Below are 23,866 nucleotides of genomic sequence, written 5' to 3'. Positions count from 1 at the left end.
CCTTCACCATCATTGCTCTTAGTAAACATTATGTCTTTTCACTTGTCACTAGAGAAGGCTACAGATAATCTTATGAAAGCGCACGTTTAAAGATTTTAGTACTTATTCTCCAATAGTTCTGTCTGAAAGTACATATACAGATGGGAGATTAGCTAAAATAGAGCAGAACTTTTCAAACTGTGTTCCAGCCAAACAAACAAACAGAAAACAACCAAACCGCGGGACTGTTTCTTCCTAGCCACTTACTGGCTGTGAGACTTTGGACAAGTCATGGCACACATTAAGAACTCAATAAAATTAAATATTAGTATTATCATTATTATATATCATGTGGGGGTTCACAGTGGCAAAAGGAGATTGTGATGGTAAAAGAATGTTGGACAAAAAAAGGTGTGTGCATCAGATCCTAATAACCTATTTAGGTCTTGCACTCAGGCACCAAACCCAGGGGAGAGAGGAACCTCACCTATTCTGAGATTAGATTTATATGAGACTTTCTCTTTATAAGCTGCAGATCGTTGATAGGCTAATGATGAGTTTCTTTTTTTTTCCTCATTTGAAACTATATGTATATTAGGACTCTGTTCATTTTTATACAATTCTAAGCCCAAATTTCATATTACTGCCATTCTCCTCTGTCTCAATAGCTCATTTTCAGGGGTGAGGCTGTTGGTGATCTCCGCTCTCTGCTCTCGGGGATAAGTCCCTATCATCTCTTCCGAACCTTCCTGCAACTGTCTCAACAGACCTCCCCACCCCTGCCCCCTACACAACTCTGTGATCTTCAGTTGCAGGTGAATTCGCCTCCCCCTAGAGGCTGGAAGGGAAAGGAGGACTTCGAGTAAGTGTGGCGTCCCAGCTCTGTCTCTGCCATGTAATCAGAAGCTTGCCTGCAATTTGAGTATTTCACAATAATTGCCATGTTTTCAATACAAATGATAAAAAGGCAGATATAAAGGCAAATATCAAGGCCTCTGGCTGACAAAAGCAGATTTCAGAGAGAAATGTGAAAATAGCAACTTACTTCAGCAATAAAGAGAGTATATTTTATACTCCAGGTTTTTTTCCCCCCGTTTTGTAAAATCATGACTTTATAGTAAATGACATCCCAGAAGATATTTATCAAAGCGGGAAAGCTGTGGAAAGGAACACCTCACATTCACTTTAATATTTCACCTTTTCTTTTGATATTTTCTTGCCTAGAGATCTAATTCCATTAAATATGTACTTTTTTTTTTTTTGGCTGGAAGTCTTCTTCATGTATCTTTCAGATAAATCTTAAAAGTACATAAGGTCTGTAGGGCAGCTTTTTTTAAGTGCAAATGAGACACACAGTAGAATATTGTCTATGAGGGTCTCCAAATTATTTATATTCCTGCAGAGTTTTCTCTTGCACTTTCTGTGATAATAATCAGGGAAAAGGTACAGTTCCAACGAGCCTTCTGTGGCGCATTGTCAGACCACATTAATCATATTTAATATCTGACATGCAGGAACTTACTTTGGCTGATCACTACTTTGATTGGCTTTATTAAGCATTGTCATGACCGTAACTTTGCCTGATGGACAAGGTAAATAGAAGTGTAACAAAGTGTCAAGTTAGCAGTGCCCTAGGGAACATCCCGTTATGCCTTTGCAAATGGACGTGGGTTGACTACTCTGTTTCACCATTAGACTTCTCTAGGACCTTGGACTCTGAGTTTTCTAAAGTGGAAGAATTATATTCCAGATTCTGTAGACACTGGCTGAATCGGGATGTCTCCTAGTAGAATTTCAAGGTCTAAAACCTTGCATCTGTAATTTCTTCCCTTGATTTTTTTGGCCTTTTTATTGAAGTATAGTCAGTTTACAATGTTGTATTAATTTCTGATGTCCAGCAGAGTGATTCAGTTTTATATATATATATAAATACTTTTTTATATATATAAATATACTTTTTCACATTCTTTTTCATTATAGGCTGTTACAAGGTATTGAATATAGTTCCCTGTGCTGTACAGTAGGACTTTGCTGTTTATCTATTTTTTATATAGTGTGTATCTTCTTCCCTTGATTTTATTTTTCATTCCCTACATCTTCAACTATTTCTTGCATTTATATGAAATCAAACTCCCAGCATAAGGATTCACCAACAGGGAATTTTTTTAAACAAATGTGTATTTATTAATGTTCAGAGCACTGGAATTACAACATAAGTGAGAAGAGTCTACAATGAATTAAGATTTTTGAATTTGTACTTCTGCTGTGCTGGTCCCCTCCTACCCCTACTTCCCCGCTCCCCCACCTTCCTAAGGCAGCCGTGGGAAAGGGACCATGTTCAGGATGCTGATGACAAGCCTGGGGTCACAGGAAACGTTCTGGAACTTTCTGTTCACTCTCCTTCAGGCCTGCAACTCTCTGGATGAGCAGGCCCTATTTGGGGTTTCCTGAGATCTTGAAGTTTATGTCTTTCACCCAATGGAAAACATTCAAATGTGGGATTTTGGAATGTCGCCTTTCATGTGTAGTCACTGAGTGGAGTGGGAGCTGGACAGAAGGGCAATCTAGATCGGTTTTCTGTTACGGAACAGAACTACAGCTTCGTTACTACGGATTTTCTAGGTGTTATCTTTACCCAGGTAAGACCTCAGGAAAGCAAGAGAAAATGCCAAACTCACACAATGTTCTATGTCACTTACATCCCAATAAAAATGAGGAAAAAGACAAGGAGACTCCTGGATATTAGAAAGATAAACATGAGAACCCAGAAGAAGGGCAAAAGAAAGGAAAAGGAGGAAAAAAACCTCCTGGTCCTACTTGCAAATAAACTATATTCCCCCATCCACCTTAGACAGTTGGTTTGTCAAAGCGCTTCCACGAGGAGAGCTGCCACTTGGTCCCTCTGCCTGTGTCGCACAGCTCTGTCTTCTCTTGTCATTGGATAATTGCCACGGCTTGACTCAACTCATTTTTCTATCGCTGAGGATAAGGATGTTTTGAAGTTACTGCGCGGTGGAGGAGATGGTGAGGATGAAGGGGAGAGCCGAAAATCTGTTGCTTTTGCAAAATTGTCATCGAAAGGATAGCCAGAACCTAAATGATACTGTTTTGGCTTCAAAAGGGTAAGCAGGTGTCTTTGAAGTCCCAAATGAGCTGTGTACAAGCTTGTACACACAAGTGCAGAATCAGGCCTGTTTGTTATTCACACAAACAGAGTTTGAACCATCTGAATCCCACAGTTCCCAGAATTCAGATGGCGCACAATGGCCCATAATGAGCAGCACCTGTGCTTACCTCAATTACCAGACAGTTCCGAACAACGGCAGAAAGGGCTTGCTAGAATTTTTTTTTCAATAATAGATTTCGTTACGTCTTTCATAATTGGATTCAAAAGCTCAAAATTTCATTTTGCAACTTGTTCATCAAATTTGTATGAAAAAGTCTGGCATTTATTCAAAAGAAATAGTCTATGAAGGAAAAAATTGCAAAACAGCCAACCACTGGTAACTAAGCAGCCAAATTATAGTCCAAGCACTTGGCAAATACACCATCTTTTTATTATTTCAGTAATTGAATTTCTGTTAAAGCATGGAGCATAATTTAACATGAGGAATTTATTTATAATACAATAGTGTTTCAGTAATAAATGCATTATTATTGTCACTTTTAATGGAGTCTTATGTATTCCCACTGAGACTGTGTGGCAGACTTTGAGACAGCCACTGCACCAGTGTTGTTTGTAGACAATTGAATTAATTGGAGACAGGGTCATTAACTCGACCTGAATACCTCTGATTGCTTCTGTAAATAAGGTTAGAGAGCAAATGGCTAATCTTCGTTGTCATTATGGATTCCTCTTACATTTTCACACTGCCTTGTATATTAAGATCATTTTGCTAAGCAGCTTTGCAGACTCTCCTCATATTTACAGTATTGTCTTGTGTGGCACATAACCATAATTGTATCAGACTTATATTACATTCTCCATATCTTTATAAAACACGATACTCGAAAGGAACCTATGTTGAATCACAAATCGTAAAAACCATCAGACCAATAAATGAATAAACCACAGTGTATAAACCATCATCTTAAAGGAAAGTAAGATCACCGAGCAAAAAGTTGCTTTGGTCTCCTCTTGAAGATCCATGTACAATTTGGAGACACAATTAACAGAAGACAGGCTCCCAAAGATGCCATCTCTAAAGAAAGAGCACAGCAAGGGAAGCGCTGATTAAAATCTCTTTATGTTTCCGTGGATATCACGCCCTTTCTTGCTGTTCTCTTGCAACATGAATAACATGTAAATTATAGGAGGTTAGTTTCTTTCTCCCTGCTCATTCTAGATTGGAGTTAACTAAGAACTATTTGAAATATAAATATTAAAAACTTTTAAATATTTGACTTGTATGGGGGTTTTTTGCATAGCATTATCCTGTTATAAGCATACTAGATATTTGGAAAAAATTCTTCCATTATAATGACTCAAATAAAAAAACGTATACTGGAAACTTTTCTATAAGGGAACTTTGTCAGGTCCTTTTCTAATACAATTCAGAAATAAAGGATCATGGAAAATGTACGGTATTATGTTGAATATTGAGACTTTTACAAGTAAGATGCCAGAGACAGAGGAGGAGGAAGAGGGGAAAGAAAAGGAAGGAAAAGTAATTCTATGCTTTGTCACTTTGTTTGACATTATTTTTGAAAAAGTACTGAAAATATCAAAGAGATCATCAAAACTAGATCTGCACTAGATCATTTACACTGCTAGAAGAATAGAACAGTTCTACGTAAACCACCAGGAATTTATCATTGTCCTACGACCACCTGGAAACCTATCAGTTCATCCCCCAGCTTTACTGAGCTATGATTAATAAAAAGTGTCTCTATTTAAGGCACACAATGTGATGTTTTGATACACACATACATTGTGAAATGATAGCACAATCAAGCTAACAAACAAATCCATCACCTCATATAATTATACTTTTTCTGTGTGGTGAAAATGCTTGAGATCTTCTCTCTTAGCAAATTCCAAGTATCCAATATGGTGTTATTAACTGGAGTCACTGTGCTATACATTAGATCTCCAGAACTTCTTCATCATATAATGAAAGGTTTACATCTTTTGACCAATATCTTCCCTTTTCCACCACCTCCCAGCCCCTGGAAACTATCATTCTCCTCTCTGTTACAGTGAGTTGGACTTTTTCTTTAGATTCCACATGTGTATTTTTCCTACATCAGGTTTATTTCACTTGGTGTAATATCCTCCAGGTCCATCCATGTTGTTACAAATGGCAGGATTTCCTTTTTTAAGGCTGAGTAATATTCCTTTCCCATTATAGATAGATAGATAGATAGATAGATAGATAGATAGATAGATAGATAGACAGATAGATAGACCACATTCTCTTTAACTATTCATCTGTCAATGAACACTTCAGTTGTATCCATATATTGGAAGCATATCGCTTTTCATGAGTTTCATGGCTAATTAAAAAAGAGTTGACATTTACTTTGAATATTTGATGAGTCATGATCGACAGACAGAAAAATAACCACCATTTCAGTTCTTTTAGACTTTTTGCCTTTATACATTCTTATCTGTACAGCTAACTTTTGCGTATATGAGGAGAACTTGAGTAAATGTTTGACTCTCATACATGTGAATGTACTTTTTTTATTGAAGTATAGTCAGTTACAACATGTCAATTTCTAGTGTACAGCATAATGTCCCAGTCATGCATATACATATATATTCCTTTTCATTGAATGTACATTTGTGTATGTGATCAAAATGTGGCTAGTGTCCAAATGAGGGTTAATATAAGCATGGATCAGCAACAATATCTTCTTCATTAAATGACTGATGCCCAGTGTGTACTACAGAATTCAACATTCCTATTCTTAGCCAGCTAATAGCAACATTATTTTTTAAATTTAAAATTAATATTATGCATCTCACTTGAAGGCTAGTGCTTCTCTCAATATTGTTTTACTTCTTAGGCAGCCATCTTTTTTTTTTTTTTAATGAAGTATAGTTAATTCACAATGATGTATTGGTTTCTGGTATATAGCATAGTGATTCGGTTACACATATGTATTCTTTTTTCATGTGTTCTTTTTTTTTAACATTTTTTATTGATTTATAATTATTTTACAATGTTGTGTCAAATTCCAGTGTTCAGCACAATTTTTCAGTCATTCATGGACATATACTCATGTTCTTTTTCATTATAGGTATTACAAGGTATTGAATGTACTTCCCTGTGCTGTACAGTAGGACCTTGTTGTTTATCTATTTTATGTATAATAGTGTGTATCTGCTAATCCCAAACTCCCAATTTATCCCTCCACCCCCTCCTTTCCCCCCTGGTAACCGTAAATTTGCCTTTTATGTCTCTGATTCTATTTCTGTTTTGTAAATAGTTCATTTGTGTCATTTCTTTAGATTCTACTTGTGATACCGTATATTTGTCTTTCTCTGTCTGACTTCACTTAGTTTGATAATCTCTAGGTCCATCCATGTTGCTGCAAGTGGCATTATTTCATTATTTTTTATGGCTGAGTAGTATCCCAGTGTGTGTGTGTGTGTGTGTGTGTGTGTGTGTGTGTATACCACAACTTCTTTATCCAGTCATCTGTTGATGGACATTTAGGGGCAACCATCTTAATTGATGCTGAGATTATTTTCCTTCTCTTGGTAATAGCCATCTTGGGTTTTAGCCAATAGATACATACAGTCACTCACACGCACACGCACACATACACTCACAAGCACAGGCACGTACACACACTCACACAAGGGCACACACTCATTGCCTCTCATTCAAATACCTTGAATTTAGGCATAGTTGTCTAAAATATGTATTGGAGTATAATTGTAGTCAAAGGGAACATTTTAGCATATAAGCTTTCTGGAAAATGCTTCCCTACCATTTTTTGCCCAAGTTTCCAATTGGCAGAGTAATGTACCTGGGTCTTGTCATTATGACACTAGAGCCGTGGGAACTGCACTGGAATTTGAGACATTGACGCCATCAGGCTAGAAAACATGTATCTCACTAGAAGTACATGTTTCATGCAATTCATGTGACTGTATTTTTCTTGTTTTGAACATTTCAAATCCCTGCCCCTCCTCCAAGCTTTGAATGCCTTTCCCACTATAATTCCTAAGATGTATGTTTGTTTGAGCTTAGCTGGTGGGGACCCTGCATCATTGTGACTTGCTGTTGACACCCTCTCAGGATAGGAAGATTTCCAAGCTTTTAGAAGACCACAAGTGTAATTTGTTTAACTTCAGAAGGTATTTTTAATTATCTGTTTGTTTAATCCTTTTTATTCTAAATTTTGCCTTCTTTGGAATTGCCAAATTTCCCAAAATCCTCTGCATGACAAATCCCTCCATGTGACAGATTCCTCTTAATGACAAAACCAAACACCATGACCTTGGTATTACTAGCCTTTTTGTCATGATCGCAGATCCTGCAAGTTCTTAGAGAAATGCCTAAGGTTGTTTCCACTTCTTTCTGGGTCAGTTTTTAAGTGGTTCTATGTTCATTTGTAATACGGGGATTGGCATTCTTGTTGCTGTTGATACGGATTCAAGGGTAAGCACTGCTGTTCCATGTACAGGAGTCAGTGTTGAATAAGGCTGCCTGTACTTAGCTATCTTATTACTGGTGGCCACGATCGGACTTTTCCTCTTGACGTCAGAAGCGTGTTGGGCTCAAGATCAAAGGCGCTCCCCAAGTATGAAGAAAACGTGGTCCCCTCTTCTTCTCTCATTTGCACTTGACTTCCTTTAATTTAGCCTTGATGAGAAGGGAGATGTTAGCTGGAAGGCAAGATTCTCAGGCAGATAGTATTACAGGATTAAAGATCCAGTATTTCCTTTGCTGTCATTCAAAATAACAGGCATAGGAAATTCTGTTTAAAATATCTGGGCTTTTTGACTTACAGGGCTTCTGTATAGAAGATTTAAGATGTCAGCTTTAAATATGACATTGATCGTCTTAGGCAAAGAATGGGAGTGAATTTTTGTAGAAACTGTCTTTTTTTCCCTGTGCCTGTTTATTAATGGTCTTTGTGATTTATTGTGAACGCTGGGGAGGATTTTCAGGCCCATTTATCATGGGAAGGGAACACCTTCTTGTTCTTAATGTGAATGCGTCGTAATTAGCAATGCATGTGGGCTAGGAGATTTAGTTCTGTCTTTTGCGCAAGTCCCTCAGCCTCAAATTTAATCCCAAATTGATTGAATATTTTTTCTTCCATGAGGAAATTAATTATGCCACTAGAAAAATCATCAACTAGAAAGGGAGTTAATATCAGGCACAATGTACACTGGGCTGGTTAATGCATCAAAATGCTATGATGAGCGTAGCTCACGTTTCACACAAATCGGAATAATGGAATTGTCGTTTTAATTAAAAAAGGGGAAGGGCTGTGTATATACAGCACTCATTTGTAGTAAGAGCCACACCATCTATTTCTTAGGTTCGTGCGTGTACGTGTACTCTGCAACCCAGTGACAGCTGTTGCTCAAAATACCAATTACATTAAAAACATCCATCCAAACCCATTGCATTTTGTCAGTGGAACTGAAGCTGAAGAAAGAATCGGGCACTGTGATGGACCAACCTCCATACAACCAGTTGAAAGGTTACAAATCTGTCATCAGGCAACCTATGTGCTTAATTATTTTCACTACATTAAAGTACGACTCAGGATGTGTTGGTGTTGGGTAGGCTGGTCTGAGTCCTGACTTCTGTTGACACTCTGCGATACATTGACATGTCATCGTTAGGTATTGTTCTTTACCAGGTGGTCTTGTTTGTGCTGATTTTCTGTTCATCATGAGGCCATTTGGAGTGTTTTTTCATAACAGTAAAATTAGATACAACTTATCATACAAGTCACCCCAGGTGACACAAAATGATGGGACAATCTGGCCCCCGCCATCAAGGTTAGCACAGTGTCATAATTCAGGAATAATTACGGGATAAACCGTGATGAAGTTAGGGGAAAGATAAAGATTGAAGGAAGCAGAAGAGAAAGAAAAAGTGTCATGCTGGACAGAACCAACAGGGTAAGCAAAGGCACAGGGGCAGTGTGGGCGCAGGAAGGCTGGGAAGAGAAATAGAGACTCACGGTAAGGTCGAGGGGCAATATAGAGAGATGTCTGCCAATCCTGTAGAAATGGCTGCGTCTCTCTGCAAGGAAGTCATCGTGAATTGTGCAACCGAGAGATATCATACTGTATATGGTCACCAGGACTGAGTACAAAATAAGTCAAACTTCTAGTCTAACAGGGAGCAAGGCCAAGGAGAGTAAGGGGGTGTTAACACAGGAATATTATGTCTTATGTATTACTTTCATCATTTAAAAAACCTTCCTTGAAAAGCACACATATCAATATTCACATATGATATGTCACATAATAAATATGTGTCATATCGTTGGAAGAATCCTAAGAAATTGGTAACAGTGGAAAACCAGAAAGCTGGGTGGCATGCCAGCAGAGGCGCAGAAGATGTACTGTTCATTGCATCCCTTTCTGCATCTTTTGAATTCTGTACTGTGTTTATTATCCATTTAAAGACACATGATGTGAAACATAAAGGGCATTTAAATTTCCCATATTGAATCTTGACAAACTATTACTCTATGTGGAAAGAGTTGGAAACTGGAAACCTTTTCAGCTGGAAACTGGAAGACTTTTTCTCTAGTCTCAGATTTGTCGGTTGAATGAGTCAAATGCAGCAAGGTTTTCTTAGCATAAAGGGGGGGTGGCCTTCAGTGTTTCAAGCGTTGAATTCTTGCAGCCTATCTCATCAGGTCACTTGAAGAAAGCATTTGGGATGAGTTCTGTGCCCCCTTTGCCTTTTGATAGGATTACAAGGGTGGATTTTATAGTGGATCCTAGACTGTTTTCCTTTCGTCAAGCTAGACTTGCTGTTCAAGAACGAGTCACAGCAGCCTGGTGAGAACCGCCCTCCCAGAGCCCGGCCGCAGGGCTAAGGGGTCCTGGGGCTTCACGGTAAAGTGGGGCGGACCCCTGTCCCAGCCCCCGCGGCCCTCGCCCAGTGCTCTTGCAGCAATCAAATGAGCTCACGGGAGTGAAAAGGCTAGAACATTGTCAAGCGCTCTGCACTTAAAAAGTTTTTTGTCTTGTTGATCCACTGATGACAGTCTCCTGCTGGGACCACAGGGACGTAGACAGCAGGCAGTGGGTGCGCGCGGGGACAGTTCTCCCAGAGATTTATAAAGAAGACTTCTTCATGGCTTTACTCCAGGGCGTCTTCAGTACACCAAACATCACTCCAGGGCATGTGTGTGGTTGATAAAGCCTCTGGCCTTAGAAGCTTCCCCTCTAAATCGAGTGTCTGTGATACATCAGGTAACAAATCAGACGTGAAGGGGAGCAGACCACACAGATAAGAGATGGGCGTTGAGAGACAGCAAAGAAGAAATGTGGTCTAGAGATGCCCACTTCCCCAGTCGAGGGGCGGCGCTAAGCGTGGCGGGCAACAGGAAGATGCCAAGCAAGCGAGAAGGCAGCGGCTTGTCCTGAGCGGCTCTGAGCCGGCCAGCGGCCTGCGCGGGCCCGTCCCAGCGAGCCGACCTGCCCACCGCTGGGGCTCTCCTGACGGGTTGCTGGGCTTCCGCTTCCTCTCCAGCCCAGTTCTGTAGACACGCTGGGGAGCTCCTGCACGCAGGCAGCCCCTGGATTTCAGTCCCCCAGTCAAAGTACATCCCCTGCTCCACCTAAGGTGTGTGACTGATGGGATTCTTTGTTGGAAGGCTTTGACCTTGTTATGGATTCCTGACATCAGCCCCCCCCCACCCCGGGCTCCTTATGCATGTGTGCTGTCAATTGTTCATTCTCTGCTCCCGTGGAGACGGCGCTCATGGGAGTCGGCGTTCCGTCCGCTTGCTCACCTTCATTCTCTCCCTTGCTCCCATTAAAAAAAAAATGGACTTTAAAGGCAAACAGGACAAAAAATACTTGGCTGTATATGATTTTTCCCCCACCTGTTTAGCTGTTTGTTGAAACAGCTCTGATCGATAGCAGAGAAGTCAGTGTGGCTTTGAATCACTTCCAGAAAAATTTGAATACCAGCTCATTCTCCCTAATGCAAATTTTGAGGTTCTCAAGACGTAAATGGCCCATTAGCCACCACCAGCCGGCCTCACTGGTAGCACACTGGCACCCTCCGCAGTGCCTCTCACTTCAGGCTGCGGTGAGGCAGAAGCCAGCCACTTTGTTTTTTTGTTTTTGATTTGGGTTTGGGTTTTGTTGTCACCTTGGTTTTTTTCATTCCTTTGAAACTGCATATTAAAGTTTGTCCCCTGGTATTCTTAAAACTATTTTTCAACTTCATATTGCTTGGTATTAAGTCTCAGTATTCTTAGCTGTAAAATGGAAGTAATAAGAGTCACGGGACTGTTGTGAGGATTAAAAGAGAAGATGCAGGGATGGTGCTAAAGCTACCTCCTGGCGCACAGCGCACACGCCATCTGTATTAGCCATTGTGAGTTATGCCCGGGTCCCAGCCGGGACCCTGCATGCAGTCTAATGCCACCTTGACCCTCAGCAGCAATAGCAGCAAGCCACCTTTGACCTTTGCCATGATACATGGGACGCATTCGGAGGAAAGGATTATGCATTTGGTCCACCACCAGCCCAGGCAGGTAGCCTCAGGAAAGTCATAAGCTGAAGTCGGTGCTTATCAGAAGGAATCTGATAAAACCTCCCCAGGAATGATGGCCTAAAGAAAGCTTAAACTTGACCAGGTTCAATTCAAAGTGACGCAAGGCAGTCAACTTTCTCTGTTGCAAAGGAGGACAGATCATTATGGAAAAATAAAATCCACAGCTGATCATGAAGCTGTGTTTTAGCCATTCGTTTCAAGTTCACCAACTTGTTTTTGTTTTCCCCGCAGCTTCTATCTGAACAGCCTCTGTAGGTTTTAGCCTCGCCACTCGCAGTGCGGTCTGCCGAGCCGGAGCACCCATACCACCTGGGAGTGTGTTAGAGATGCAGAGCTCAGGACCCATCCCGGGCCCACCCCATTAGAGCCTGCATGCTAGCAAGGTCTCCAGGTGGTTTGTATGCACATTACAGTTTGAGACGTACCAATTAATAGAGTTCTTTCATCTAAATGACCTCACTCAGTCCTCTTATAAGCCTGTGTGATGTATTACCCCATTTTACAGATGAGGAAACTGAAACCCTTCTGTTAAATGCTTAGCCTAAGGTCACACAAAAACAGTCTCCAAGGTGATACTCAAAATGAGAGCACCTGGCTTCCAATCGCATGCTCCTCCCACTGTCCTAAAACTGCCTCTTTAAAACCAGCAGGGGAAATGCAGCTACTGAGATATGTGAAAGAGACTGAAAGTGGCAGAAAGGGCACAGGCAGGAAAAGAAGACAAGAGCCTGGGTCTGGTCAGCCTGCCAAAAGGGCGACTGTGAGCCAAATATAATTATGTAAAGCTTTTGCCCAAATCACTCAGCATTATCACCTCAGAAAAGACGTCAGAGAGGGCTGGGGGATATAGCTCAGTGGTAGAGCGCGTGCCTAGCATGTACGAGGTTCTGGGTTCAATCCCCAGTACCTCCGTTAAAAATAAATAAATAAGAAGGAAGATGTCAGATAAGTCGGGAGAAGTAACTAACTGCTGGTGATCGAAAACTGTGAGGACCCACTCATTTCCATTTATCGTGGAAGTTCCAAATGACTGACTCGCAGCCTCTCGGGAAGCTATACCCTCTTTGATTGCCCATTGCTGTGATTACACTGGGATCCCCTAGATTATCAGGATCATCTCTCCATCTCGTGAATTTATTCATATCTGCAAAACCCCCTTTTCCACGTGAGGTACCAGAGTCACAGATGCCAGAGATTAGGATGTGAACATCTTTAGAGGAGTCATTATTTTGCCCACCACAGATCTCTTTAGTCAGTGTGGGCTTTAAACTATGTCATGTACGGTACCTTGTCCGTGAAAACGAATGTGAGTGTGTAGGTGCGCCTCTCCTTCTTATGCTTTGCAAGTAAGTCGAGCAGACTGCATTTCAAACACAGGATCAGACAAAAGGACAAATCCCCAGCGTACACACACGTTGGACAAAGATGATCTCCCTTGAGCCATGCCAGGTTGGAGCCCAGATAACAGGCGGACAGCGATTCACTGTCTGCTCGTCAGTAGCATCCATGCATTAACACAGAACATACTCGATTCTGAGTTGTTTCTGATCATATTGGGATATGCAGTATTTTACTTTCAAACTGTGCTCAGGGGCCACCCCAGGGACGAGGACAAGCTGCTGGGGACAGCCCCCTCTACATTCTGCCCCATCTCTTGTTTCCACGAGAGCAACTCTGTTTTTATCTGTTTTATGTATGATGCTTCTGTGTATGCTTTCTATTGGACAATTGGAGTAAATGGATGTTCTGGGGTGGGTGGGGCAGATTTCCTAACTACTGACTCAGAACAAAATGGATTCCTCCCATCTCCTGGCTGGGATAGGATGAGGGTTCGGAGTCTCTGCCTCTAGTGGCCTAGTGCGGTGAGGCAGAGATACTATTCCAGTTTGGGAACCCAGAGTTCAGAGAGGCGAAGGAGGAAGACAGGAAAGATGGCTATAAATGTTGATTCCTTTGCCGCAGGGCCGTCCGTCCCTTTACAACTTAATGATGAAATCAAGTATGGAAGCATATTTCAAATTATCTAGTAAACAGACATCTGATCTCCATAAAACTAGAAAAGGGCCATGTTGGTGAAATTAGTACAAGTCTCAGCTAAAGACAAAGGGGGTTAATACAGGACTCCCCCATCAAGCATCTCATGCTACTGTCTTTGGCAAGTTCTGGGCCTTGTGAAATGCATTGCCAGGATCAATAAACACCCTGTGGACTTTTTCTTGACTCCTTCTCATCTATGTTTCCCACTACGAAGCCGTCACCCACGCTGGAACCTTTCCTTTTTGATGCCCACACAGCTTGATTGCGCACAATGGCCAATTCATCATCCCTGTTTATCTCCTGAAAGAGGAATTTACAGTTAAATTAGGATTCGAGTTAGATAGCACTGATGCAGATGTTTGGTTTTCTGGGGGCTGTTAATGTGAATTAGTGAAAAGTCTGATTTAGGACATAGCTCCCCAGAAAGGCAGCTGTAATCCTCTAGGTTCATACGAGAGCTCTGTGACGGTGTCACCAAGAGCAGGTCATTTCAGTGTCTCATCGTGTATTTTCCGTAAGGTCCAAACAGTCTCCCTTAAAATCCCCTATACACTTTTGTTTCAGAAGAATCATAATCTTTGAGGGCAAGGACGCCTTCAAGATCACCCAGCCCCACTCTGGACCCGTAATAGGAATCTTTATTGCCGGCTATCTAGTCACCGGAATCCAGCTCACTGGCCTACAAAGCAGTGGCTTCTTTCTGTGGGCAGCTGGAGATTTTTGAAAGTCTTTCCTGATGTGGAGGTGAGATCTCCCTGGCTAGATGTCTAACTCATTGGTCTTAATTTCACCTTGGAAGGCCCTCTGAACTGGCCCACTCCCTTTCCTACAGGACAGACCTTCACGTTTTGGAAGACAATCATCATACGAACCGCCCCCTTCTCCAGACAAAGTAGTCCCAGTTCCTTCTTGTGGCTTCTGGGACTGTCTGCTTTATGGTGGCTCCTACTGAGCCCTTTATTGCAGAAGAAGCCCAGTCAGTATAAGCACAGAGAGACTGTCGTGTCTAGAGATTAAGGTGCCTGGACTTCCACTTAAAACCCATCTTTATCTCCTGGTACTCTCAAGCCTTCCACACCAGGGCCAAACCTGTCTGCAGAAGGCATCTTCAAGGCCTCCCAAACTCCTCTCCCACTGGCCTCCTCTCTGACCCCCTTGGTTTCCCCACGAGGGGCACTGACTTGCTAAGCCAACTTCTTTGCCGTCAGTCTGGCCCATGACCGTGAAGACCTACTAAATCGGGTTTGGATTTAACTGAGGCTTCACTCCACTCAGTGTAGACTGCTCACCCTGATGAATACATAGCAAAATCTGATCTTTGAAAAGGCTGAGTGGTTCACTTTGAAGTTGTTACAAATGTGGGTCCTTTGAGAAGTTTTATTACATTCAGGGTGAAGTCACAGAGTATTCTTTTAATATTTACAGACTGTGGAGCAGATGGTTTAATATATGAAATGTTAATGATTTTTGTATTGCATATTATCTTTGTTGTTGAACCACTTGCATTCTTCTTAAAAGCAGTTTATTAAAATGTGAGAGTAAATGGTGCGTGGGAAATAATTCTAGAACAGTTTGGTGAATGAAGAAAGTGTAAATTGCACATTAGTCCTTCATCTCCTAGGCAGAATTGAGTATTGTGTGAGCTCACTTCACTCACAGCCACCTTAATATACATTTGAAAAATAAATTTGCGACGTATGAAAATAAATGTAGCAGAAGTGGGAATTTAACTAGCTGAAGAGCTAATGAATTTCAGAGAAGAGTGAAAAGTGAAATATCATGATAGTTTTCCAACTTGAAAGTTCCATAGTGGACTCTAGACAAGAATGTGGCCCTCGGCCAGTCCTTCTGATACTGATGTTTGCCTTGCTTGTGAAGACAATGTTTCAGTTTTGTGCCACTTTTTGTCCCTGGGAGGGGCCCCAACTGGGCGCAAGGAGGCTAGGGTTGGGCTCAGAGGTGTGGCTTACACACATGCTGATGATCCCTGTTTCCAACTGTGCAACTGCCCGGAGAAAGCAGTTCTTTCTCATTAAGATGCTGAAGGCCTTCGCCCCCCGCTTAAGTTTTCATGGTCTCCTCTTGAATTCAAATCCACATTCTCTTTCATCCCCAAGTCTCTATGCCTGTCAGTGTGAGTATGAAGCGCGGATGTGCCTCTTCCTGTTCTTCATGTACTAATTTCTCCTAAGTGATCGTTGTCAACACTGACTGGCCATGGGGTCCTTCCCGAGAACACAGCAATAGATTTAGCTGAAAGAAAACTTAGGTCTCATTTCACTGGGTCTCAGTCAAGGTTACCCTTAGGTTTAAAATCATCTGTATTTTGTATCTATGTCTATATAATATGTATTTACTTATACATATAGTCCATTTTTCATATATGATTCTGTCCCCGTCTACAATCCCTTAATCACGATTCTGAAATTCAAAAAGTTTTGAGAACTATTATTTTCAGTAACTTTGACACAACCTCAGTTGATGACAAAACCTGACCTAAACTGATGTGCAGGTATGTATCTCAAGTCTTTTATTTATTCCTCTGATTATGAATGTTACTGCAGCAATAGTCATGAGTTTTATCCAGGGGGTGCTTCCCAGATCCCACTGGGGGATCATAGGTGGTATATCTACCATATTATGTTTTAATTAAAAAAAATCTGAATACCAAAATTCATCTACCTTCCAAAAGGCTTTGCGTAAGGAACACCTGTGTACAAACACATACACACCAGGAATTAATGCGTTCATACGAAAGAAAACTAGGAAACCATCTTTTCACTTGAAAACCATAAATGTCGGGGGAGGAGGTACAGCTCAGTGCGGGGACGCGTGCTTAGCATGCACAGAGTCCTCGGTTCAAGCCCCAGCGTCTCTATTAAAAAATAAATAAATAAAGCTAATTACCCCCAAAAAGATGCAAGGAAAGAAGGAAGAAATCACTTTTAAAAAAAAGAAACAAATTATAAATGTGATTACAAGTTAGATCTTAATTCTCAGTCCGCCAGCCAGTAGTCTCAGTACTGCAGATGCCCTGTGCTGGATCTGAAATTTTACTTGGGGGGAACGGAGGCCGAGTTAGCACACTCTCTGGGTTAGTCTCATTTAAATCTGTTCTCTCAGTCTCTATTTAGTAACCAAAGACAAAAACAATTGATTAGATTTAGAGGGTACTTTGCATAAATACGGACTCATTATACTGCAGAGGAGCACGGGGAAAGAAGAGCTCTGAGCTGTATGTAGATCCCTGCCCCCACTGTCAGGCGTGTGCGCACACACACGTATACACACACACACACAGATACACACAGACACATATACACACACAGACACACGTTACACACACACGCTTTCCCAGGGGATATGGTCCCCTATTTCTTCTGCTTCTCCTAATGTCTTGGTATATTTGGCAGACAAATGTACTTGCAGATAGCATTTACTTAGCAGATAGCATTTTAAAATGAGCTTTGGCTGTATGAAAGGAAATAGCTTCGTGGGAGATTAAAGGGGCAGTCTTCAGGGACACGAGGCACATGTCGTGAAAAGGTGCTCTGCGTCGGATGGCAACACAAGAGGAGCCCATACTGGTTTGAAAGGGATCCTATTCCTTCCCGGGCAGCAGCTGAGTGTGGCCCCTACTTGGCAGGCAAGAGCTGTAATGCTGGTGACTAGGCTCCCATGAGGGTGCAGGGGGGGCAGGCGAGGAATCATGGCAGAGGGGGACCTTGGAGTCTCTCTTTGTCCGGTTTGAAGGTGGAGCCATAGGGCCCGGTGCCCTCCAGGACCAGGACTGAGTTCTGTGGGGAGTGTGAGAGGCAGCGAGGTTCAGGTGGCCAGCCCATCCCTCTCCATGATTCAACTTCTCTCCAAAGAGGGGACTGGGTTGATGAGACAGAGGTGGATGAGACCCTTCCCTCGACTTTAGAGCCCCATTTCTGAGCGAAAGCAGACCAGAACTAGTCCAAAGAGACAGTGAGCAAAAGGACAGAAAGGCGATGACATCCCAGCGTGCCAAGAGGCAGCTGAAGTTGATTTGTTATGGGGCACAGAGAGCAAGTGATTAGTAAGGAAGGACATCGATTATCGATAAAGCCAGAGTGGCAAACGGTGTCAATTTCACAACGCTTTGCTTGGTCATCTAAAATCAGTCGTTAGAGATGGTCGGTCCTTTATGATCATACCTCCTCGTAAGAGATTTACGTAGGATTTACGGGAATTATGGTGGGGGAGGCGAGAAGTATATCCTCTCATCCCAGTACTCAGATGGTGAGCTCTGCTGGCCTTGGTGCTGGGCGCCTGGTAGTGGATACACTTTACACAGCCCTGCCCTTTGAGGGGGCTGGGAGGCCATGGCCCTAGCCTCACTCTCCTCTCCAGCTGGGAGGCTGAGGCAAGCCCCTCCCCTTCCCTGAACCTCAGTTTTGTCTGATGAAAATGAGGATTGAACTCACCCCTACTTGATGAGAGGGCTGTACTGTGCATATAGCGAAGATCAGAGCCCCTTACCAAACCTGTGGGCTTCTGAACAAGATGGCAGCAGAAAACGAAAAATTAACTGGAAAAAAAAAACTGGGACTGTGGGTCACTCACTGGGCCTCCTGAGCCTCGCGTTTCCCATCTGTAAAATGGGACGGTGTGCTCCACTCGGCCTGTACCTCACAGAGCATCAGTCTTTATGCTGACCTGGGCTCTTTTCTGGCTGGTTTGAGGCTGAATGAGGCAATGAACATGTCGTTTTTCTTCCAGCCCACTCTTGGCCACACCTCAGCCCCCCACTGCCGTGCCAGCCAGCGGGGCGTCTGGCAGCTCCAGTGACTCGGACAGCAGCTCAGAGTCCGACTCAGACACAGAAAGCAGCAGCACTGACAGCGAATCCAATGAGGCGCCACGCATGGCCACCCCAGAGGTGGGTGAGGGGCCAGGGCCCCGAGCACGATTTGTCTGCCCCGAGGCAGCACCCCTCCACGCATACGCACACCACAACCGTACAATGATAATACTGCTCCAGCGCAATAATGACTTTAGCACAAGAAATCCTTCAGACGAATATTCTGGTATTTGATAGCAGTTTTTTTTTTCGCACTCATACATTCGCAGCCTCTAACAGACATTTCTGGCCGGGTGACTGACTTGCTGTGTGACCCACTTAGCGCCTCAGAGCCTCGCATTCTTCCATGGGTAACACTGGAATAATAATCACTATGCTAGCAACTGCTCTTTCCAGAGAACTCACGAGGCCAGGCAAGACCCACTTCTGGCTCTGGGGACACCACCCCTTCCTCTAGGTTGAAGCGATGAATCACCAGTTGACAAGTAAGACTCAAGAAGTGTGATGGTTGAAAGGACGCGTGTATTTTTTTCATTTCAATTAATATTCTTCAGGTTGTGTTTGATGGTAATTCATGAAAACATTTAACACAGCCCCACAAAATACCAAAATTAGAATTGTGGAATGAAAACACATGTCCTGCCCCTCCCATCCTCTCTGAGTTCCAGCTTCTCGTTTCCAAAGTCTGCACCTTGTACCGCAAGCCAGTCTGTCCATGGCCCTTTGCACACTTGTTTCTGAGTCATCAGAAAAGGATAATGGAGGGAGGGCATAGCTCAGTGGTAGAGCGCGTGCTTAGCATGCGTGAGGTCCTCGGTTCAATCCCCAGTACCTCCATTAAAAATAAGTAAATAAATAAATAATAACCTAATTACCCCCAAAAAACAAAGCAAGCAAAAGAAAAAATACAAATATAAGAAAAAGAAAAGACCGAGAGAAGGAGATGCCCTAGTAACTTTGCTACTGTTTGTAACAGCTCACACTTCCTCACCACGGACCGTGTGCCAGGCGGTGTGCGGGGCTTGTGCTCTGCATTTTCTCATTTCATCCTCATAACATCCCCATGCGGTCCTTGCTACTTTTTATCCCATTTTACAGATGAGAGAATAAGGTTGTGAGAGGATAGGAAAGAACTTTCCCAAGATCTCACGGGCAGGCAGCTGCAGAGCCAGGACTGCAGCCAGGCTCTGTGCGCTCCCAGAGCTGGTGACCTTAACCTCGGAGCTCTGCTGTCAAGAGCAGCCTCCGCGCCAATCTCCTCGCCCCTTACCTGCCGTTGCTCTGTGCGGGCTGGAATCGCGGCTGCTCAAGTGTTTTTAATTCTGTCATCCTCTGTTGGCTGGCGCCATAAGCCTCAACTGATGGCTTTCAAAAAAAGAGCCATTCTAATAAAAATGATGGCTCTTTTAGTTCAACAAGCAGAATTCAGAGCTAGGAATCAAGTAGCTGATTGGACGCATCATTTCCATGGCTGAACAGCGGACACTAATGTCTGCACACATGTCCCCGTAAATTAGTTATTGCCCATACACCGAAGAAAGTGCAGGTGGTTTTTTGGGAAGTCAAATCTTTTCATCCTTCAGTAAAAATACAAAGGGCCTCTTCTTTTTGCAGTGAATTACAGCATCATATAGGAGGCACTGGCACTTTGGCAGCCAGAAAGCCTTTCGTTTTGAATTACACTTGAGGCACGCTTACATTTCTTTTCAGGACCAGAGATCATTACCTCTGCCTCCTGGTGGGAAGTCGAGTAATGTGTCCCACCAAAGGGTTTTGGGACCCGGTTTCCCTCAGCCCTCCCTGCCCACTCTCTGGAAAAAAAACTCTCTGTGAATAATTCTTTCCTTCCTAGACAGAGAATATTTTCAGAAGAGGAGTGGGACTTAGCTTAAATAAGGAGATTGCAGCTGGTTTGTGAAGTATTTGTCTACGTAGGTAGTTTGACGAATGTGAATTCTGGGTGGGCTTCTAAATGTGTGAACGGTCACTTAATATCCAAAGCTTTTATCAGCTAATGGTCAGTGCCCTGCGTCCTCCTGGATTCTTCCCAAATATGAAATTCATTCTTGCTGCTGTTTCTCAATCTGCAGCCTGAGCCGCCCTCCACCAACAAGTGGCAGTTGGACAAATGGCTTAACAAAGTGACATCCCAGAACAAGTCATTTATATGTAGCCAAAATGAAACGCCCATGGAGACGATTTCTGTGCCTCCTCCGATCATCCAACCAATGGAAGTCCAGGTCAAGGTGAAGACAAATCCCAGCCAGGTCCTGCCTGAACCCAAAGAGAGGCCTCTCCTCAGTCTCATCAGGGAGAAAGCCCGTCCACGGCCCACCCCGAAAACACCAGAAACAAAGGCTTTGAAGCATAAATTGTCGACAGCTCTGGAGACAGCTTCTCCAAGGACAATTGGGAAAAAACAGCCCAAAAAGGTCGAGAAGAACACCAGCATTGAGGAATTTACCTGGCCCAAACCAAATATTACCAGCAGTACTCCCAAAGAAAAGGAAAGTGTGGAGTTTCCTGACCCCCCGAGAGGCCGCAGCAAAGCCACTGCCCACAAGCCGGTCCCCAGGAAAGAACCGAGGCCGAACATCCCCTTGGCTGTCGAGAAGAAGAAGTACCGAGGGCCTGGCAAGACGGTGCCGAAGTCCCGGGAATTTATTGAAACCGATTCATCTACGTCTGATTCCAACACAGATCAGGAAGAGACCCTCCAGATCAAAGTCCTGCCTCCTTGCGTGGCTCCTGGGGGCAATCCTGTCAAATCCAAGGAAAGCTGCGGGGCCAGCCTGACCCTCAGCACCTTAATCAGCAGCGGCAACAGCAACAACCCCTCCATCACTAACGAGGAGCCGGCTTTTTCACCCGTCCCCGTCATGCAAACCGAGCTGCTGTCTCCACTCCGAGAGCATGAGAATCTGAAAAATCTCTGGGTGAAGATTGACCTTGACCTACTGTCTCGAGTGCCTGGCCACAACTCACTCCCAGCAGCGCCAGCCAAGCCAGACCACAAGGAGCCAGCCTCCAAGCCCAAGCGGCAGACCGCGGCCGCGGCGGCCGAGAAGCCCGCCCCCAAGGGCAAGCGTAAGCACAAGGTGAGCTGGCGGCGGCGGCCTGCCACGTGCTCGCGAGCCGTGGCTGTCTGTGGGCTGCGCTGGGTCTTCAGCGCCAGTGCCTGAAGGTCCAAAGGTGTGCCTTGCACATGCTCAGTTTCCTTGCACGTTTTTGATCGTGTAAGTCACCTCTACACGTTACCCCAAATCCCCACGCTGCTGGTCCAGGGTTTGTGCCATGTTAGAGTTGCAGTGTTAGTTTCTAAACTGCTCATTTGTGGGGGCGTTGTTCCTGAGAAGAGTGTCTGAAAATTATAGATTCTCTTTACTTTCAGTATGACGTTCATCTGCCGCCCAGTCTTTAATCAGAGGCTCACATCGCAGCTCCACTCACTCAGATGCCAGCTTCTTGGTCGGGCTGGGCTACGCAAGACTGATTGCTTTTCCGTCTGATTGAAAGGGCACTTTTAACTCCCCTACCTAACCTAGGAGTTCAAGTAGAAACAAACTGTCTCCCTTGCTTGTTGCTTTTAAATGTCTGCATGGGCCATAGATTTCCAACTCTGTGTATTTTGTTTTTCCTGTTAAAGCCAGCAGAAGTTGCGGAGAAAATCCCTGAGAAGAAGCAGCGCCTGGAGGAGGCCGCCACCATCTGCCTGCTTCCGCCTTGCATCTCACCAGCTCCACCCCACAAGCCTCCCAGCGCTAAAGAGTGAGTTTGCTCAGGCTTTCTGGGATGCTTCGATTGTTCGGACTCTTAAGAACTCCCAGCTGAACCCCTTTTGGTGGGGGTGGTCCTGTCCTACAGGAATGTTCAGTAAGAAACAGGAGTCACTCAGTCCAGTCCTGATAGCTGTCCCTGGCCACCAGCCTAACAAGGGTGGGATAAAGGGTAGAATACAGGCTGCCAGATTTGGGGGTGACTCTGTGAGCTTTTTAGCAACATTTCTTTATTCCAACTCAGACTGATGACCAAAATCGGCCAAAGTGAACCTTGAGCACTGAGTGAAGGGCACAAGAAAGTAAGTGAATTTAAAAGGGGGCAGCATCAAGAGACACCGATCCCTTGCACCAAATCACCTCCTTCTGCGCAACTTCTGGTTCTGATGCTGATGGAACACTTTCCCCTCCTGGCTCAAACGACCCCCGCCTTCCCTAGAGAAGCCCCTCCCTGTTTCTACCAAGCATCGTGACGGGGCTCTTCTGTCTTATAAATATCACTTAACTAACAATCATGTCAGCTACTGGAACCATTCCGTCTGGATAATTATTGTCATAAATTCATTCAACATTAGAGATTACTTCCATCAAAGACCAGTTTTGGAGCCTATTAGCAGCCCAGAGCAGAGAGGCAATCTGGCTAACTGCTGCTAACAATTGATTTCACAGATTACGATTTAACATCAGTGATACGGCATCAATCTGCCACAGATAAGGTGTCGGAAATAAGTTATCAGCTTACATTTGCTTGGATCCTTGTTTTGAGATGAAAGGTAGGAAGAGATCAATTACCATTAGATCTGCTCGAAATAATAAGGAGATTTGGCTCTGGGCTGACTTCTCCCTGAGGACCCCTAGCTCTTTGTGACACGCATCTGTATTCCCTGGTATAATTTGATCTGAAACATCCCTTCCCACCTTCCCGTAGTTGGAGTTCTCAGAACTAGAAACTCTTCCAGGGTGGGCCCGGCATGTGGGGAAATAGACTTCTTTCCTAGTGGTCAAACACAGTCACTCCAGGGCCCTCCTCCTTTCCAAGGAGGAAGGACTGAAGTGGTATCTCTGTGGTAGCCGTACCTCCCCAGTTTCCCTGGCTCTGATCTATTCAAGCCAGGCCACCAGAGGGCAAAAGGAAAATCCAGCGGGGCTGTGGGCCATTGCCACACCATCAGTCCCCATTGTGAGCCCCTTCAATGACCCAGTGATCTGTCATTGTTATCATTTCATGGAAGGTAAATGATCAAGTCTTAGGTGAATGTCTAACCATTCAAATTTGTTTTCATAAAATAGCGTTTTACCTCATGGCCTTTACGGACTTGCTGCTTTTGTAGCAGTTAGGAAAGTAGTGCTTACCTAGTAGCCCATTCATCACCCAGGAGGGGGCTGAGCAGCTTCTGATGCTCCTCAGGCAAATCCCCGTCTGTGGGGAAACCTCGGCGGCTGAGAGACAACGAAGCAAGGCCAGGCCTCTTGGAGATCTCCTGGGAGCCCTCTCCCCAAGCTTGTCTGCTCCTTCGTGCTTC

At 43.8% G+C, this 23,866-nt stretch overlaps 1 protein-coding gene across 1 annotated transcript in view; it reads left to right on the top strand.

The window, feature by feature from the left end:
- AFF2 (AF4/FMR2 family member 2) overlaps positions 1–23,866 on the top strand; it is a 276,600-nt gene that overhangs the window by 227,577 nt on the left and 25,157 nt on the right. Inside the window, exons 9-14 of the mRNA XM_032475102.1 lie at positions 8,302–8,308; positions 9,454–9,464; positions 18,246–18,255; positions 18,484–18,645; positions 20,658–21,665; positions 22,214–22,335. Of these exons, the coding sequence (XP_032330993.1) occupies positions 8,302–8,308; positions 9,454–9,464; positions 18,246–18,255; positions 18,484–18,645; positions 20,658–21,665; positions 22,214–22,335 (1,320 nt within the window). The remainder of the gene's footprint in view (positions 1–8,301; positions 8,309–9,453; positions 9,465–18,245; positions 18,256–18,483; positions 18,646–20,657; positions 21,666–22,213; positions 22,336–23,866) is intronic.

The sequence above is a fragment of the Camelus ferus genome, chromosome X (genome assembly GCF_009834535.1).
Source record: "Camelus ferus isolate YT-003-E chromosome X, BCGSAC_Cfer_1.0, whole genome shotgun sequence".
NCBI classification, from domain to species: domain Eukaryota; kingdom Metazoa; phylum Chordata; class Mammalia; order Artiodactyla; family Camelidae; genus Camelus; species Camelus ferus.
Note: the sequence above shows the minus strand (reverse complement) of the source record. Positions and strands in the feature narration are given on the sequence as shown.